We start from the raw sequence: 18,722 nt of genomic DNA, 5'->3' as shown, positions 1-18,722 counted from the left end.
GATAAATCACATGAGATATGCTGACCCTCCCTGCAGCTGCAGGCCTATTGTGGACTTTATTATCCTGTTAGGGTGAACAAGACTTTGAGGCAAAAGCATAACCTGAAATAAGATAAGTTGACCAACTGCTGATGTTTGTAGTCCACTGCACTCTTGTCTTGCCCCAAGTTGCCAGTGGGTAAGAGTCTTAAACATTGGTACAGTTGGCATGTGTAATGGATAAAGTGGTCACAAGCAAAATAGAAGGTGACAGTATAGCACACAAAGTAAAACAAGGCTGTTTCAAGATAAATCCAACATGTTGTAATCTCAGAATTAAAAACAACCAATAGTAGGGTTCAAACAACTTTTGTTGTATGACTTATCTAAATCATCTATTAATTCAAGTGTGGTAACGCCAAAAGCCAGAGCAAATAGAGTGCTTTTTGCTGACCTGCAGCCCTGACATGTTTGCAACAATTGTGATAGGCCCAGTCTTGCAGAGAGCTCAAGATGAAAATATTCTTTCTTTTAGTGCTACATTCTGTAAAACACTGGCCATTCAAATACTCCATGGTCAAATAAAAGATAGTAGATTGGAGAGTGAAGTAGTCATCTTCACATTTGATTCATGTGTCATTAGGAAATGTACAAGACAGGAGATCTTTGTTCTTAACACTTTTAAGCTCTTCCATATGCTGAAAGGGAAAGACCAGGGAAACAATAACTATGATTCAAATCTGCTTTTTCAAATAAAAAGATAATCCCACACATGAAATAGCTCCAGAAGGAGAGTTATTCCCCTTTACACCTGACACACTCCTCTAAAACATTATGAACTGCACATGCTGTTTCTATCCTGCTTGTTTATTTGATACTCATTGTTTAATGATTCATTTACAACAAATTTAGTTTCAAATTTAGAGCTGCAACAACTACTTGATCAAATCTATAATAATCGATTATGAAAATCGTTGTCAATGAATCTCATTATCGATTAGTTGGTCTGCACGTGGGACGGGGTACATTTACTCATTACGTTACTTCTGTTCCAAAAACATGCTTTGGTGAGTAAATACTACAAGTTGTGTGCCAAATGACATACTATACACTTACACTATGTATTATGAACTCTACAGACACCCAGAGTCACCGACAATTACATTCTTCAGTTTACTGTTTACGTCAGCGTTACCTTTTATTCCCAACATGACCTCAGTCACCATCAGACGGAGGCGAAATTGTAAAGTGACTGAGGAAGAAAGTCCTCTAAGACAGGGGAAATTTTATATTAAACACTGCAGAGATCAAACAGTGTACAAGCACAAACTTGTGCTTATATCCAAAATACTCCACTGTGTGCAAGGGGTTGGGGAAACTGGTGCAAGTTGCTTAAAAGGTTTAGTTAAATTTAAGTTTGTCATTATATGTTGTATTTGTGCATTTGCAGTGTAAATTCTGTCGTTTATTATAACGGAAGCGATCTATTAGTAACGAGTTCGCGTTGCTCCACACGCGCAGTGTAGACGCGGTGATACACAGTGGGAGCACGAGTAAGATCTGTAATGTCTAATTAGAACACTACAATCAAAAGTAGGGATGTCACGATACCAAAAATCTAGTAGTTGGTACCGGTACCACCAAAAGAACACGATACTCGATACCAAAGTCAATACCACGGTGTGGTATAAAAAAATGAAATAAATAAAAAAAAATTAATAAATAAAAGAACTCTCCTGGAGGACATCCTCCTCTGGCTGATACTGGCAAAGAGAGAGGGGGGGAGGGGGGAAGAGTGGGGGTATTTTAGTTATCAAACACTGTCTAACAATGAATGGAGGTGCACTGTGCACACACACACACACACACACACACACACACACACACACAAACACAGACACACACACACACATACACATACACATACACACACACACACAGATGTGCACATGCACACACACACACCTTATACTCTGAGTGCAAGCATTAGTTTAAATTCACTGATATGGTGGCAGGCCAAACCGATTTATTAAAAGCATGAACATTTGAATAATTATTAGTGACATAAGGCTACATTTAGCTGACAGGACATGGGCCGAATCGCCATGCATGGTGGCCTATTCGGAGGTAGTTTATAACATTGCAATGTGTTAGCATCGTTAACAAATAACAGGCTATCGCAAACATTATATGGAGCATAACGTTAGCTGGTTTCACGGCTACAATGCCAGCTGCCTCAAACAAATATAATATAGGACTGTCTTTCAGGTGCTTCGCCAAATTCCAGGTGTTTCCTCACTTTGTTTGAAATGAACGATAGCATCGGTCGCACAACGGAAATCGATACTAGCTTTCCTCTCTTTTCCTCTCAATGAGTCGGGGCAGAGCTAAACTTGTTAAGCTGAGTTAATCTTCTGTAGTTTTTCCCATGTGTTTGTAGGCGTTCTTCTTCTTCTTCACCACTTGTGGACCGACTAAAACACTTGCGTGTATTTGCTGCCCCCATCACGTCCGGATGAATCGCAACCCCGGTACCTCGTTACCACCGACCAACCCTACTGCAGAAAAACAAGTACCGTCACGTTTTAAGAACGTTGTTACTGACTTGCTACCGAAGTATCGGTTCTCGTGACATCCCTAATCAAAAGTAAAATAATATGTCTAAAGGCAGTGAGTAACAGAAACCAGTTTTTATTATTAATTTAGGACTGTAGTTTAATTTAGTGCTTTTTGTGCATTCATAAATAATGCATAAATACTGAATATTACATGTTACATTTATTTAATTTATTTATTTTAGTTTATTATATGTAAGTATTTATGCATTATTTTTATGAATGCACAAAAATCACTGAATTAAAACCAAAACCAAGTAGAACTAATTAAACCTAACAGAAGATATAAAAACAAGAAAAAGAGGAACTGGGCCCCAATTCACATGTAAATCAATTTGGCAGCAGGATTGTTAAAAAAAAAATAGAGACTGGAACAACATGCATGCCTCCCTAGAGACTTTTCTTTCTTTCTTTCTTTCTGTCTCACTCTATAAAAAAACAAATTAGCCAGGCTGAATTCCAGATATTCCAGAGAAGGAAGAAGCAGGAAGTTTGCACTGTACCACCAAACAGTGTTGTGAATGACTGGCCCTTTACCTATAGCCAGGGTGAGGCAGAGAGCACACTAACCTTAGCAGACAGAAAGAAGAGAAGATAATGGAGGGATTGGTTAAGCTGCTTGACAGAACCAATATGTGGCATTAAAATTATTTTCTGTCACTGTGTGAGGGGTGTACTCCAGTGTGTTTAGTTGGCCTAGGATGGTTAAAAAATAAAAAGATAAAAAATAAATAAAAAATGTGGTGGGTAGCTCTGTGGTCTTAGAGGAACTATGCGTTAGCCTTTTCTCACCTAGATTTGACTAAGTGAATTAGTTAGTGACAACTAATTTGTGAGAAAATAGGGTTGGAAAAATCCCAATACTTAAAAGGTTTAATGTGGTGCTGTTTAATGAACCCAAGGCAGATACTGATCCTTTTTGGAGCCAATAGCAGACAGGATATATTTTTTGGCTGTGTGATATTTACAGGGTGATTAATCTTCCATGCTCAATCTTTGTTTAAGCTTTAGTGACAGAGTGAGTGAGCTGCTTTATGCAGAAATGCCTAAGGAACCACCAGGTTGTCTTTAAGGGACCTCATGCGGAGGAAAAACACTTCACTTGTTATCTGCTCCTGGAAGTGCAGAAACAAAACAGCAACATTTTGTCATTCCTGTGCAGAGCACTGTGCGAAGAAAGCAGCTACCAAAACAAAGTACTTCCAGGGCCCAAGGGATTTAAAATATACAAACCTTCCCCATGTGGTGTCTTGTTAGGAGTGTTCGCTTCATAAAGACAGGCTTTTGTCAGTAAACAAAAGAGTGGAATGTGGGATCAGAACCTCAGAACAAGAGTTTGGGGGAAATGAAAAGTAAGTCCATTTAAGATCCATTCTACAATTCACCGACCGACCCAAGCAGGTTTATGTTACAGGAGTACTGACTCAGGTGGATGAAACGGCTCCTGAGGGGCCCCTCCACTTAAGGGTCGTAGTCAACTGCACACTTCAACCTGCAGTGGCGCCTGTGGCCACAGAACTAAAGGATCAACTTGAGGGAGAAAACTGTTCGCACAGGCTGGACCCAAATAACATTCTAAAGTAACAATTTATGTTAGACACAATGACATAACATTTTTCGACTAAAAGTAAACTGGGTTCCCCACTTCCCTTAAAGAGTCGGAATCCGTGACAGAACAGCAACAACTAAATGAATATGTGAAAGTGCTTTCCTGAGAGCCGAAGCCGCCTGTTCGAAAGATTTTGCATATGCAACCACAAATCACCCTCTACGTGGCACGTTAACTAGAAGAGGTACAGGCTACTCACATTTCTCGTTGTTTCCCTCCATGTGTGAAGTGTCATCTAAACATCCCTGACTTTTCCAACGTGAGCATTTTCCTCCGCGCGCGCAGCCGTTATGACAGAACCAGCCCTCTACAGCTCAAACATTCCCAATGAAGATGCGCTGCTTCCCCTCAGCGTGGCACCTGGGTCCTAGTGCAGAGTAGTTCCGGCTCAAACACCACCGAGCGCCTTCATGAAATTAGTGATGAACGAATCTTTAATATGACTCGGGAACAACGAATTGTCTAAGAGAGTGATTCGTTCATTTTGTGTTGACTGCGCATGCGCTGTAACATCCCCAAAGGTTCTGTACAGGAAACAGAAATGATTAGCTCACCTCTCTAGTTCAACACATCACAGCCCCACTGCATTCAGCCTATGGGGCGGTCACTGGATGAACCAAGGACTCAAACCCGAAGATTCGAGAGGTGATTTAAGAGGCGGACTTACCATTAGGCAAAGGTCAGCAATTACCTTGGGTACCAAGGGCCCCGAAAACGCTACATAAACTTGTGGTTAAGAAAGTTTTATTTTTCTTTTCGCTAATTAATGTTTTTCTAAAAATCCATATGCTAAAATGCCATCAGGATGCTTAATTTATGAGTGTACCAGCCCACCCACCCCAGTACACATGACATTGGACTATTCCACAATTTTACTGCCCAACTGGAATTATTCAGGAAGAAAGTCAACTCGTGCAAACATCAGTGACGTCACATGTAGTGTACAGACAGAGCAAAAATCAAGCGAAGCAGCAGTGCTGAAAAAAGGAGAACTTGGGAGGAAAGCAAAAAGTTTATCAAAGCCTATGAAGTGTTTTAACTTAACAGATTTTGCCTTTGGTGTGAAGGCAACGCTCTAGCATTACAGCCAAAGAACAGCGAGGCTGAGACAAGCAGCAGGGTTCATTCATTCTCTCTCTCTCTCTCTCTCTCTGTCACTCCAGATGAGACCCTGAACTCTGTAGACATGACCATATGTGAGTTTAATGTCACATGATGATGATAGTGGGCCATTCAGATGTGGTTTCGTGTTCAGTGCTACTTCAAATAAATGTGTTTAAATATTACCACAATTTAGAAAAAGGAAGAATATTTTAATAAGCTGTTGTCCTACTGTACCATACAGCGAGGGGGGGGGTAAATTTACTAGATGTGAATTCATGTTAGTGTTAAAAGATTTCAGTCCTGATTCAGGAGTTGTACGAAAGAACGACTTTTAAAAACAGCAAGTCACTAACATGAGCTGACCACCATAAATGTAGCGATAAATTAATACTGTGAGTAAATATAATTAAAATAAATGTTCTCTTTTTATTGTGATCGACCTCATCATAAAATATGTTATGAAATTAAGTGTGATTAAATCATTTTTTTAAATTTATGCTCATATATAATACTAAAGTTATTTTAGTTAAATGAACAATAAATACTTTTTTCTTGTATACAAGGCACCTTTAATTTTTTTCAGAAAGAAAGCATAAACCCTAGCTTTGATCCTGTATCTGTTATGATTGTTGACCTATTAAACATTATTTTCTAAGCATATCTATTGAGCCGTAATTTATTTGACAATACATTTTCCACCAAATTAAAGCCAATGGTATGAGCCTCTGATGTACATTCACCTGCCATTCATGCAATTATCCAATCAGCCAATCATGTGACAGCAGCACAATGCATAAAGTCATTCAGATACATGAAGGTAAGTAAAGAGTTTCACTTATTGTTCACATCAAATATCAGAATGGGGAAAATGTGATCTTAGTGATTTTGGTGTCAGATGGTCCTGATTGAGTATTTCATGGGATTTTCATGCACAATAGTCTCTAGCGTTTACATAACTACCTCAGTGAATGTGCTTTCTTCAATATTATGGGCATTATATTTTATGAACTGGTCAGGGCTATGCAACATCTGTTCAGGTTGATTTTCACTTGTTAGTATTACTGTCCTGCATTTGACTAGTTATTAACTGAGTCAGTTCCACATAGCCCGCCAACTAGGTGAGTAACAGAGCTTGTGGCTAGTGTTAGCATTGTTGATTTGCACTCCATCAACATACTATGAAATGCCTGTTGCTGATCCTGCTAATATAACTGGATTTAATTAACTGGATTTAATCTAATTTTATCCTGCTTTTTTGCATCTCCATCTTTTGGAGAGGATATTCCCAGTAGTGGAATGTAACAAATTACATTTACTCAAGTACTACTTAAGTACAAATTTGAGGTACTTGTAATTTACTTGAGTATTTCCATTTTATGCAACTTTATACTTCTACTCCACTATATAACAGAGGCAAAAACAGTACTTTTTTTTTAACACCACTACATTTGTCACTACATTATACATTTTCATATCCTTCCTGTACAATGAAAGCTTTGCAGCTCCAAATGTAGTGATTTTGAATGTTTATGATAAACTGAAAGATTAAGTGTTCCTTTATGGATTGAGAAAATTGTTCTACTTCTTAATCTAAATAAACTATTTAAAACCCCCTTGGATTAGCTGTAAAATGCGTTGTCACCAAATACACCAAACAGGGCTGTTTTTCTGAGCTCATGAAAAGCTGACTTTTTAGAGATATGTGGTTCTCACAGGATAGTGACACTATAAACATATGATGATCATATAAAATATAACATTGCTGTAGATTAAACTACCCAACAGTATATAAAGTAGTTAAAATTAGCTCACCCTTAAACATCGACATCAGTAAAATGCAACATATACATTAATGCAGCAGTAATATTAATCCAAATACATCATATATAATAGTAAAACACTGACAGGGACCATTTTACTGCACAATGAGTAAGTTTACTTTTAAGTACATTTTGCTGATAATACTTAGATACTTTTGTTTAGGTAAGTTTCTGAATGCAGGACTTTTACTTGTAGTGGAGTATTTTCATAGTGTGGTATTAGTACTTTTACTTAGGAAAAGGATCTGAATACTTCTTCCACCACTTGGTATTCCCACTGGAGAGTGGAGACACAACATACCTTTTTCTCTGTACTTTCCGTCAGACTTCCTCCAGGCTATACTGAAGGGGTAGCCAAAGATAACCATGCTAATCCCAGAAAACAGTCAGAATTATTCTCCAGATGAATCAACAACTTCACAGCAGACATGGCTCAGCTGAAATCAATGATCCAGGATCTTACATTATGCAATTCATGGTTTTATAGATCTGTGGCCAGTCATCTTTCTCATCCCTTCTCAGAGGAGCCCTAGCGTGCCATTTCTACAGCTGCTTCTGGGAGTTAATACAGGCTGATAATTATAGGCAGTTCTAGACCCTATTATTCATCTAATTCCCCCTAAACTGCTCCTCCTGAAACTTAAGACATTTCCTTTAATAATCCTTTGTAATCCTTTTTTTTTTTTTATCAGCAATCAGCATGACAGTTGACAAAAGCAGCAGTGCAGCAATAAGTAATCTGCAAACTGTCCACAGACTCCTCTCCCCCATTTTCTGATTGCTTGGTTAAACGAAAACCAAAGCTTCAGGTGCAGAGCTTTCCAGAATCTTTGCTCTGCTCACTGCATGATTCACATAATGTTGGTGAATGGTTGTATAATGCTTGTTCCATGGCAACTGGAAAGTTTGCATGGTGAATTAAACGTTTTCCCCTTAGGCCTAAAGCCCTTGCATTATTGGTTAAAGTGGACATGGTGTCTGCATGTTATTTGTATTCATCTGATCTGTGCTGTCTACATTAATTTATGTTTACTCTTTACTAACATTTTGCCTTCCAGATAGATGTAGATACATGAACTAATAACAACATTAACATTTCAGAATACAAAGTTTAGTAAGCAATCTGGTTATATGTGAATGCTGAAAAAAGTGTATTATTACATTAGGACGAATTGAGGGCATGACAGAAACATCACATATGAAGACATGGAGGAGAAAACCCCTTTCATCCAGCTCATTCACTTGATAACTTTTTTTATTTTAACTTTTCCCTGTAATTTGAAAAATTGTACAAATAAAAAAGTCACACTCTGTGTTTGCTGGTGATAGTACGAACATGGAGCAGAGGAATGAGAAGATGAAATGAAATTTCATGAGAGCAGGATGGAGAGACCAAAAATATGAGAGAAATATGAGAGACAATATCATGAACGGTCACTGATTCATTACTGATTCACTGACATACTAGCTATACACACACACAACACAAGCATGTACTCACAAACTTGACTTTGTACCTTTGCATTCCTTGTTTGCATTCATTTCTCCTCATTGTTTGCACATCATACATTGGGGTCTGAGCCCCCCTGGCCCCCCGGCCCCTGTCCCCCGTGGTTAAACTCTAGAGACACCCTTGCTGAAAATGACCTACCAATCGAGCCACCATTTTCAACTCTGTTCTGTTCCAGCTGGCAGGCATTTATGACGGGCTCTGCCACTGATTCTGACTACACTGTACAAGATTTTAGCAAGTAGGCCACAGAGACCTGCTTGTGGCCCGAAGATGGCTGTTAAGACCTTGGTTCTTACTGCTACTTTTACTAGACATTGGATCAACTTGGTGGATTCCAACAGATGCTGGGATTTGAGCGAGGTCATGTGGGACTGACCCCTGAGACTCTAGCAGTCCAGGAAACACTTCTGAATGGAAGAGCCTCTAGCGTTGCCTGCTATCTAGGATTTGAACTTTGCTCCAGTAACTGCTAAACAGCAGCAAGCCCCCACTGACTCAAAAGGTGTATAGCAGACATTTGTAATGGTGTATAGCAGCCATTGCAGTGCACAACAATACTGTAGATGATATCTACAGGCTTATTACTGCTTTTCTAGGGTTAGGGAGAGCCTGGTGTGGGACCTCCACCTTGTCCCATAAAGACCTTCCTCATGCTCTTATGCATGAGGCTGACCTGAAGTAGGTGTCTCTAAAACTGCCTTCTTTCTTGCAATCACTCTCTTTACATGCATCTCTGGTCAGATGACTCTGCGATGACCTTGTGACTTGGGTCTTGGGCAGGCCACAATCGCTGCTGTCTTATCAATTTAGGGATGTACCTGCCCATTTCCCAAGTAGAACCTTAATAACAAACCTTAATAATATTAATGCTTAACTATTACCATCATTAAGATAAACAAGATTATTAAGTTAAATCAAGATGGGACATGCAGTTATAGGAAAATAAATAACAATGGGGTTGTATGATAAGAAGATCCAGGGGTAAAGCTGTTCCTTGAAGTTTTCCCCACAGAAGAAGCTTCAATAATTAAAATCTTCGGGTAGTAACTTTTGTGGTGGCCTCACACCAGCTGGTAATTTCCTATAGCAGCACCTTCTGTCATGTTTTATTCCTTACTTACGAAAGCATTAGTTAAGTATTAAATTATTATTTGTGGACGCATTGCTACAAAAAAGTCATTACTGGGAACATCTCATAAAATGCAAGGCCTGCACTTTAGAAATGCCTGTATGGATAAAGAAACCCAAAGTAAATGTTTTGCAATGACCATATCAGTCAATGACTTTGAACTCTACTGAAAACTTGTGGTATGAATTGAAGAAGGAAGCCAACATGCACAATCCTAAGAATATACTGTGGTGCTTGAAATTTTATGAACCCTTTAGAATTTTCTACATTTACGCATAAATATGACCTAAAACATCATCAGATTTTCTAAAGTCCTAAAAGTAGATAAAGAGAACCCAATTAAATAAATGAGACAAAAAAAATTATACTTGGTCATTTATTTCTTGATGAAAATGATCCAAAATTACATGTCTGTGAGTGGCAAAAATATGTGAACAGCTAGGATTAGCAGTTAATTTGAAAGTGAAATTAGAGTCAGGTGTTTTCAATTATAACAATCATGCGCGCATAAGCATCCTGTTTTATTTAAAGAACAAGTATCCAGGAAAGTTTGATCTTTTAGGTCATATTTATGCAGATTTATAGAAAATTCTAAAGGGTTCACAAACTTCCAAGTACCACTGTAAAGGAACTTAAAGTATTATACATGGAGGAGTTCCCCCAAATCCTTCTACAAGCATATTTGAGGCTGTATGCAACTTGCATAAATAGGTCTCATTCTGAGTGAAAAACCTGTGCCATCACTCCCCTGTACATTGCACACACAGGTCTCTGTGGCCTACTTGCATTGCATTTGAGGGAGGATTACACAAAAAGTGGGAAGTTGGAGCAACAAAAGGAAGGAGAAATGGAAAGTGTGGCTGATTACAAATTTCACTTGATACACTAAATTTTGGGTCATTAGCAGCAGCCAATTAATGTTGTCCAGGTGTACATTAATAGCATGCATTATGATAGGAGCTTTATAGACAGTGTTGCAAGGTGTGTGGTTTTCCCACAGAATTGGGGTTTTTATGCCAACAGGGTGTTTTATTCACTCTCATAATTGTCTTTAATGCTAGCACGGTAGAGTAGTGGGTAGCTCTGCTGCCTTAAAGATGCTGGGTCCCTGATTCGATCCTGAGCTCGGCTTACTGTCTGTGTGGAGTTACACTTCTCCCCATGTTCACATGGCTTTCTTTCATGTTCTCTGGTGTCCTCCCACTGTTTGAAAACATGTTGGTCGGTTCATTGCCTATACTAAATTGGCTCTAGGTGTGAATGTGCATGGTGACCTGCAATGAACTCTGGCGTCTCACCTCACACCCAGTGTTCCCGGGATTATGTACAGATCTTGGGTGAGCTGGCTGGGTGAGAAGGTTCTGGTAACTGATTGCAGTATCCGAGTGGTATTTATTGCAAATACTGTGTGCTATGTCACTACAGTATGTAACCTTGGTTGAGATGTGTACTGAGTGGTATTCATATATTTCACAACTCATCTGGTGGTAATCCAGGGTTGACAGAACTACAGTTACATATGTAACTAATCTGCATTCTGAATCTCAGAAAGTTTATCCTCCTTTACAGTGGCAAACAAATTCGAAATACACCAGAAAACCAGCTTTATTTAAATATAAGATAGCTACATAACTTGTTGAAACAAATAAATAAAGTTAACTAGATAGGTAGCTGTACTGTTTAAAAAAGGAAGAATCAAAAAATATTTCCACTCTCCCACTAACTACCCTGAAGTTGGTATAACACTTTATAACATACCAGTGGCCAAAAAACAAAACCAAACAAAAAAACATTAACAAAGGTGTAAAACAGAGACATTTCATCTGATGGTTTGTGATGTCCAAATCTAACATAATCTACACAATGCACACAATTATCCAGTGGTATTACAGACTTCACTATTAGGTCCCAATTAAGTGCAATAGAGGTCTTTTTTTTGCAATGGATGTACCCTTGAGTAAAATAACATTGCTCTGATTGTCAAAAATTGATAATCATGCCTGTAATATGAAAAGAAACAAATGCAACATAACAACACCTTAATGCCATAAACCCAAATGTTGCATGCCCTGTTTTAAAAAGAGACTAATTTAAATGTCGATAAACAGACATTCTGTTTCTGACAGAGAAATAAAGAAATAAGAAAACCTAAAACATACCCCTTACTACTGATGTGTTTTAATGCTTTGTGTCCGTTAGTGTGTGAATATTCCTTAAGGATTCTGAAAACAAATTACCTAGATACTGATAACTACTGCTACCCTTCAAAACTCTTTAGGATGGCACAACACATTCTTTAGACTGTGTCTACTAAATAATTGCATTTGTTGAAAAACAGTTACATTCAGTGTTTAGGCCCAGGACCCTGAATCATCTATAGCATGGATAGTGCTCAATCCCTATTTTTTGTGTAAATCACACACAGTACTGAGACTTTGGTTTTCATTTTCATGGAAAAGCTTGCATGTTTCTATTAACCTTAATTATTATTCAGCTATGTGTTTCCATTGTAAGCAAAAAATGGTCCATAAAGTCAAATAAAATATTACTTTACAAGTGTAATATACAAGACAGGAACAAAAAAAGGATCTCAGATTATATTGTTAATATAATGTCTACATTCTAGTCACTCTGCTGGTGCATAAGTTAACACAAAATATAAGGCAAAACTCCCAAATTTTTACATTTGATTCTCTATTCTTGTCAATACGAAATTAGAAGAAATCTCTTAAAGCAACAAGAATCGAACATGACTTCTAGCTTTCCTCTTTATTTAAGACTGTTGCTCTCTTTTTCTTTCCTACACTCAGTGATACTACATATGTGCCTGGCACATGTTCAGCAGCACTGCTGTTGCTCAGTCGGCTTATGAGTATGTGGGCAGAAAAAGTGTGTCGGCTGGTTCTGGACAGGTGTCTCTATCTCTGCATGTAGGAAGCAGGAACATTTAGAATAGCCTAGCCTGTTTCTTCATCTCATTCCTCTTCCACAGTGCCAGTCGGTCAAACTCGGCCATGGTCATACCAAACACCTGGTAGAACTCCTCAGGAGACAGATGCCTCTGAAAGAAATTACAGGTGTGTGTTAAAATATTGTGCCGTTTAATTGGAGACATGTTGTGTCCCTGTAAAATATTGAATTCATATGACATAAGCCCAGTATTCACAGGATAGGCTCTGTATCCACTGTTTACTGAAAATGAATGAATATTGCATAAGTGAATTTTAAAATGACTCACTTCCAGTCTGGCTCTATCTACATCTTTTGGCAGCCTGTTTCGCCCCCTGGTGGTCACAATCAGCGCCTCATATGGGTAAACCTGTAGGGACAGTTGCATTAATCACACAGGATATACCTGTAATTTTGTTATTGTACGTTTGATTTTAAGTTAGAAATTACGCAGGTGCAAGCTGCATTAAATAGCTATTTTTTTTGTTTATTTATTTTTTTTTTTTTTAAATTTCATTACTTTTTATATGAAACAATGTTTGACATGAGGAAAGAAAATATAGTGATGGCCATCATCTACTACTATATCTTATGGATTATATAATATTTTTGTTCATATAAACTATGGTTGTCAACCCATTTACTGCCATTCACACATTTGTTTGATATTAAATCCAATGTATTTAAATACAGTTTTTCAGCACTATCTGGCAAATTAAGTGCCACTCAATTCAATACAATTAATTTTCAGTAGATTTTAGAATTATATGCATATTTTCACAAGTAATACACATTATTCTGAGTACCTTACAATGTTTTTTATGAGTTCCTATAAAACCAATTTCCTTTGTTTTATAATACGTAAATGAACTTTCAAACTATTACTTTCATCCTATTTTGTGTTTATATATTATTACCAAAATATGTCTTAATAGAGATGACATAAGGGTAACAGGATTAATGACAGCAACAACAATTCAGCAATTCAGCTGTTTACAATAATGGCCGCTATGCTGTAAATATACTATTTTTCTGTTGTGAACTTCACTCATCATCCACTTTATTAGGAATACCTGTACACATGCACATTCATGCAGTCATCTAATCAGCCAATCCTGTGGTAGCAGCGCAATGCAAAAACAACAACAACATGCAGATATAGGTCAAAAGCTTCAGTTAACAGTTCCGTGAAGACAAAGTCTGATCTCTGTGACTCTCATGGCATGGTTGTTGGTAGACACACGTCACACATCTATAAATTTCCACAGAATGGTGCAAAAAAAAAAAAAAAAAAAAAAAAAAAAAAAACACTGAGTGAGCAACTATTCTGTGGGTGGAAACGCCTTGTTGATGAGAGAAGTCAGAGGAAAATGACCAGATTGGTTCGAGCTGCCAGGAAGGATATAGTAGCTCAAACAATCACTCTTTACAAGCATTGTAGCTACTATATATATATGAGCAGAAGAGCATCTCAGAAAGCACAACATATCAAATATTGAGGTGAATGAGCTTCAACAGCAGAAGGCCACATTGGGCCCCACTCCTGTCAGCCAAAAACTGTAATCTTGGATTATCATGGGCACAGGCTCATAGAAACTGGACAAAATAAAAAATCACCTGCTCTTTTCTTAGTCTTCAACTGTCCAGTTTCGGAGATCGCATTTTGTGTTCGAAGAACATTAAATGTATCTGCATGATTATTATTTTTTTTTTGCATTGTGCTGCTGAGACACCCAACAGTGCCCCCCCCCCCCCCACACACACACACACAATTTTTTTTTGCCTGAAAATTATATTAATACTTTTAAATAATTCTTATTGTAAGTACATACTTCTCCATAAAATCTTCTGTTTAAACAGCTTTTATTTTATTCTTACCAATAATAGGTAAGTAGACATTTCTTTTCACACAATATATGATTAATATGACAATATAATATGCATTTTACGTCAGCATCAACATTCATGAATAAGCAATACTGTTTATGGTTGGGATGTGCAAATATTATTTGTTTTGAGTGTTATTGTACAATTTCTTTTAATGTTTAACTTATCTCATATATACTAAATTTGCTCTTACTTTTACTTATAAATGTCTTCTCTATTATTATAATTTTAGTGGTCAACCATTTTACTGAACATATCAAACTTGTTACCATACAGAGTATCAGTACCAGACACTTCCTGACGGTTCCTGTCTATGTCAGCCATAACTCCTCACATGGTGAAGCACATGGCATAGATGTTGTGAAGAATGGTCACATTCTCAAAATTACAAGACTTAAGGAAAGCATACATTATTTTAAATACAGTCAGCAAAATAACAGAGTTGACAGCAAATGCAGGGGCATACCTATTTTTAATCTAATTTTAATAAGAAAATATAATAAGCAAATATGATGGAAGACATTTCTTACATTTATTTCTAATAGTTATTTCTAATAGTTTAAATTATTGTTTGCAAGAATGGGGATAACAAGTTGGATGTTCTTGGATGTGAAGCCATTCAAGCCTGCTACATTAACTGCTCAAAGACAGGAATCAAGCTACATGGTGGCATTCTTATCAGGAGGTCAGCTCTTGACCTCCCCATGACCCCTGGCTAACTGATTTCCCCATTCTCTGGTTTCTTCCTCTTCTACTCAGCTGGATGTTGCTTTGAGCTCATTATGCTGAAGTACTGTAATTTACCTCTCCTTCGGTTCAGAACTCACCTTGTACTCTGCGCGGGGAAAAGAACATTTAAGAGAAAAGAAACACTATGTTAGCTGCTGTTTATCATGGAAAGTTGTCTAGTTGTCTAAATTTGCTGAATTTACATTAAAATGCCCATAATTTGCACGATAGTTAACCCCATAGCAAAGCTGCTACCACTAACCTCTGATTCCCCAGTTGACCTCATTGCCACTGTCATACTGAAAGTAGTCTGTATTTTGCTGCTGGAAAACAAACATTATTATTTGACATTCAAGGTCAGGTTCACATCAAAGTTTTAAATATTCTATTTGCCAAGCAGCATTTGTATTCATTCACTTGTTGTAATTTATTACCCTGTGTAGTCCATTTCTTCCATATCCTGGTAAAGAGGCTGATTTTGATATATATTCTAGAAAATATCCAGAGAGCAGGCACTGAATAGTATGAAATAAACAAAATGCCATGCAGATCAGCAAGTTTTTCTCTAACTGTAAGTGGACAGTAACGGGTGCTGCTCAAAAAATGTCACAACTCTTCCAGCTTTTCCATCAAACCCTCAATTAATATTCCCCAAACTGTGCCATGTATTGCTTAACCCCCAGCTGAACTATAAAAACCTACATTGAAAAATCACACATGACCTGCTTTTGTTCTAATACTCTCCTACCAAATCCCCCCCAATGCAAGAAGCATTGACTTGCTCACCATTTTCAGCTGGATAGAGTGCCTTTGAAGCTGAAAAAGAACACAGAAATGTGACACTTCCCCATGGTGTCTATACCAGTATGAAATGCAGTTGATTCAGATCATACACAGACAAAGCTGTTCCAGCCATAGAAAAGTTTTGCAGTGTTTGCAAATCAAACTCAAATTGTGCTGTGCAATTTTCATCTTAAGCTACCCTGCATAGACCAAGTCTATATTGTTATACTACAAAAAAGATAGTATAGCTCACCAAATAATAGAACAGACATAGTATAGTATAAAACTGGAAATTTTTACATCTTGTCATGTCAATGCCGTAATCAGTGCCAGACATCAATTCCCAGAACACCTTGTGGCCTACAAACATGGCTGCTCCAGAGTACAAGCTCAGCTGACTGCTGATTGCACTCACCTGGCGATCATCACACACACACACACACACACACACACACACACACACACACACACACACACACACACACACACACACACACACACACACACACACTATAAACAGAAAATGATGTACAACCTGACATACCAATGTGTGTTATGAATAAGATGTCTGAATAAGACAATATCCTGATTAAGGTGTGTACATGAGTTGCTTTTTGAATATTCCTTTCATGTTCCCGTTTTACATGTTATAGAACATAGATCGATTAATGACACACGTCATTACGTCTTCATTATGGTACCATATACAGTTTTGGGTGTTTCATTTTTAATTTTACGAAAGATTCAAGTGCAGTTATTTATTTGTTATGCTACAGGTGTAAACAGACGACTGCTTGAAACAATGGACTGCGTCAGAAACCGCATACTTACCTACTATATAGTAGCCGAAATACATGTATTTTGCCTACTATATAGTAGGTAAGTATTCGGTTTCAGACGCAGCCATGCTCTCTTTTTTGCCGTCAAACGGTTGACCACTGCCGTGGGTGTATGTGTCCTATCGCAAAATGCAAAACTCCCACACGACGTTAATACTGGGATTAAGTTGTGCACATGTCTATAATGCATGTCAATAATGTGACTAAAATAGGAATATCCACTTGTCTTAATTCGATTTGCGTTTATTTTGAGTATGACTTTAGTCGGATTAAGGTAATCAATAATCGCTGTTTACATGGTAGTTTCTTAATCAGAGTATTGTCTTAATCGGGTTAATATTGGATTAATTTTGTCCATATAAATGTAATGTCTGTGTGTTTGATATTCTGATTATTGATTTTGATTTTGTTTCTGGATTTTGGTATTGCCTGATTTATAATCTGTGTGCTGATCACCAGACCCTCTGTCTATTTTTTTCTGGATGGTTTGCCAGTGTTCTAACAAACCCCTTGACCCGCAGCTGCAGCCATCTCTGACACATGACATATATAAATAGACCACAGTTACAAAGGGAAGAGAGACAAGGATCAGGAGTCATGACTGGGGAGGTGGAAGGAAGGGGAATGAGAAAGAGGGAGCGATGCAGAAGGTACAGGGAAAAAATGATCTGTTTTGTGCACTTTCCCATGAGGCACACAGAAATAGAAATGGGGAGAGCAGGTCACATATGCATGCGAGGAGAAAGCAACAGTGAGACACAAAGGAGGGACAGGGAGTGTTCAGGGAGAGGGAGACTAAGAAAGCAATAGAGAGGCAGTGAGAGAAAGGGAAGCAGACTAACAGAGTGCAAGTATGATGTGAAGATCAGGTTGGTGTCCGAATTTCCACTTGTAAGAGAGACACTTTACATTTGTGTTGTGGTAACTCTGCTCTGCTCTCAAACACACTGCATCATGCATTTACTGAAAAGTGTGCCAGGACTTCACTGCCATAATGAGATCAGTACCATATCAACAACTATAACACTATGAGCTGCATTCTGTCTGTTACTAGAATATTAGTAGAGCTGATCAACACACTGAGTAATCTACAAACTGGTCTGTGTGTGTTTTATTTCGGCTGGTTCTCCCCTGAGTGTGAGAGATGAGACCTTCAGGGAAAAGTGGGTTTTTTTTCCACAACAATGGAAATCAACTCCAATGTTGTAACTCAAAACATTTGTGAAATACAAGGTGTTCCATTTTATTTGCATGCTGATATATTTCATTTCTCAAAAAAGCTTCTTATGAAACCAGAAGACAGAGAGAATGATAATGGCACCTGGTATAACAGTGTGTGTGGTAGACCATATTACAAAGCATCAGCATGTATCTATGATGGTTTTAAAAATGCTTGGTAACCAGGTCATTTTAAATGTCTGTTAGTAGTCCATGACTGGAAAATTCTCAGAACTAAGTGTCAAAATATCTTCAAGACTATATAATTTTTCTAGATACCTGGATTATAAGATATCAGCAGCTGATTTACTTACAGCCATTGATGGTGTTGTTGTAGCTGGTGTTGTGCAGAGTCTCCTTGCTCCCAGCACGGGAGTTCCGTGTGCTGCCCCAGGGGTCGTTGTCATAAGAACCAGATCGGGCTTTCATCTCTTCCTTCAGGATCATCCTGCCAATCCCACTCTGGATCTGAAAGGGTGAGAGTGAAATCCACTATAAAGTTCAGTTCTAACAAGGATGAAAAACACTAATTATACCCTTTAATATAG

General features: G+C 37.9%; 2 protein-coding genes across 20 annotated transcripts in view; both read right to left on the bottom strand.

Annotated features, from left to right (window-relative positions):
* afap1l1a (actin filament associated protein 1-like 1a) overlaps nucleotides 1-4,673 on the bottom strand; it is a 50,439-nt gene extending 45,766 nt beyond the window's left edge. For 2 of the 10 annotated variants that reach the window (XM_017474902.3, XM_017474899.3), the window contains exon 1: nucleotides 4,403-4,642. Coding sequence is in view for 8 of the 10 variants with exons in the window: in XM_017474899.3 (XP_017330388.1) it covers nucleotides 4,403-4,424 (22 nt within the window). In the remaining 2 variants the exon portion in view is untranslated. Of the gene's footprint in view, nucleotides 1-4,402 lie in introns of all 10 variants that reach the window. The other 8 variants (XR_006982920.2, XM_053682110.1, XM_047157101.2 and 5 more) reach the window with 8 other exon arrangements.
* A 6,683-nt stretch (nucleotides 4,674-11,356) lies between these two features.
* The window catches only part of ablim3 (actin binding LIM protein family, member 3), a 112,415-nt gene continuing 105,049 nt past the window's right edge, over nucleotides 11,357-18,722 (bottom strand). For 6 of the 10 annotated variants that reach the window (XR_008396868.1, XR_008396870.1, XR_008396875.1 and 3 more), the window contains 6 exons: nucleotides 18,489-18,642; nucleotides 16,121-16,150; nucleotides 15,769-15,824; nucleotides 15,597-15,657; nucleotides 13,008-15,440; nucleotides 11,357-12,830 (listed from right to left, as the gene is read on the bottom strand). Coding sequence is in view for 1 of the 10 variants with exons in the window: in XM_017475110.3 (XP_017330599.1) it covers nucleotides 12,717-12,830; nucleotides 13,008-13,088; nucleotides 15,433-15,440; nucleotides 15,597-15,657; nucleotides 15,769-15,824; nucleotides 16,121-16,150; nucleotides 18,489-18,642 (504 nt within the window). In the remaining 9 variants the exon portion in view is untranslated. Of the gene's footprint in view, nucleotides 12,831-13,007; nucleotides 15,441-15,596; nucleotides 15,658-15,768; nucleotides 15,825-16,120; nucleotides 16,151-16,417; nucleotides 16,533-18,488; nucleotides 18,643-18,722 lie in introns of those variants that run through there. The other 4 variants (XM_017475110.3, XR_008396869.1, XR_008396874.1 and 1 more) reach the window with 4 other exon arrangements.

The sequence above is a fragment of the Ictalurus punctatus genome, chromosome 8, assembly GCF_001660625.3.
Source record: "Ictalurus punctatus breed USDA103 chromosome 8, Coco_2.0, whole genome shotgun sequence".
NCBI classification, from domain to species: domain Eukaryota; kingdom Metazoa; phylum Chordata; class Actinopteri; order Siluriformes; family Ictaluridae; genus Ictalurus; species Ictalurus punctatus.
Note: the sequence above shows the minus strand (reverse complement) of the source record. Positions and strands in the feature narration are given on the sequence as shown.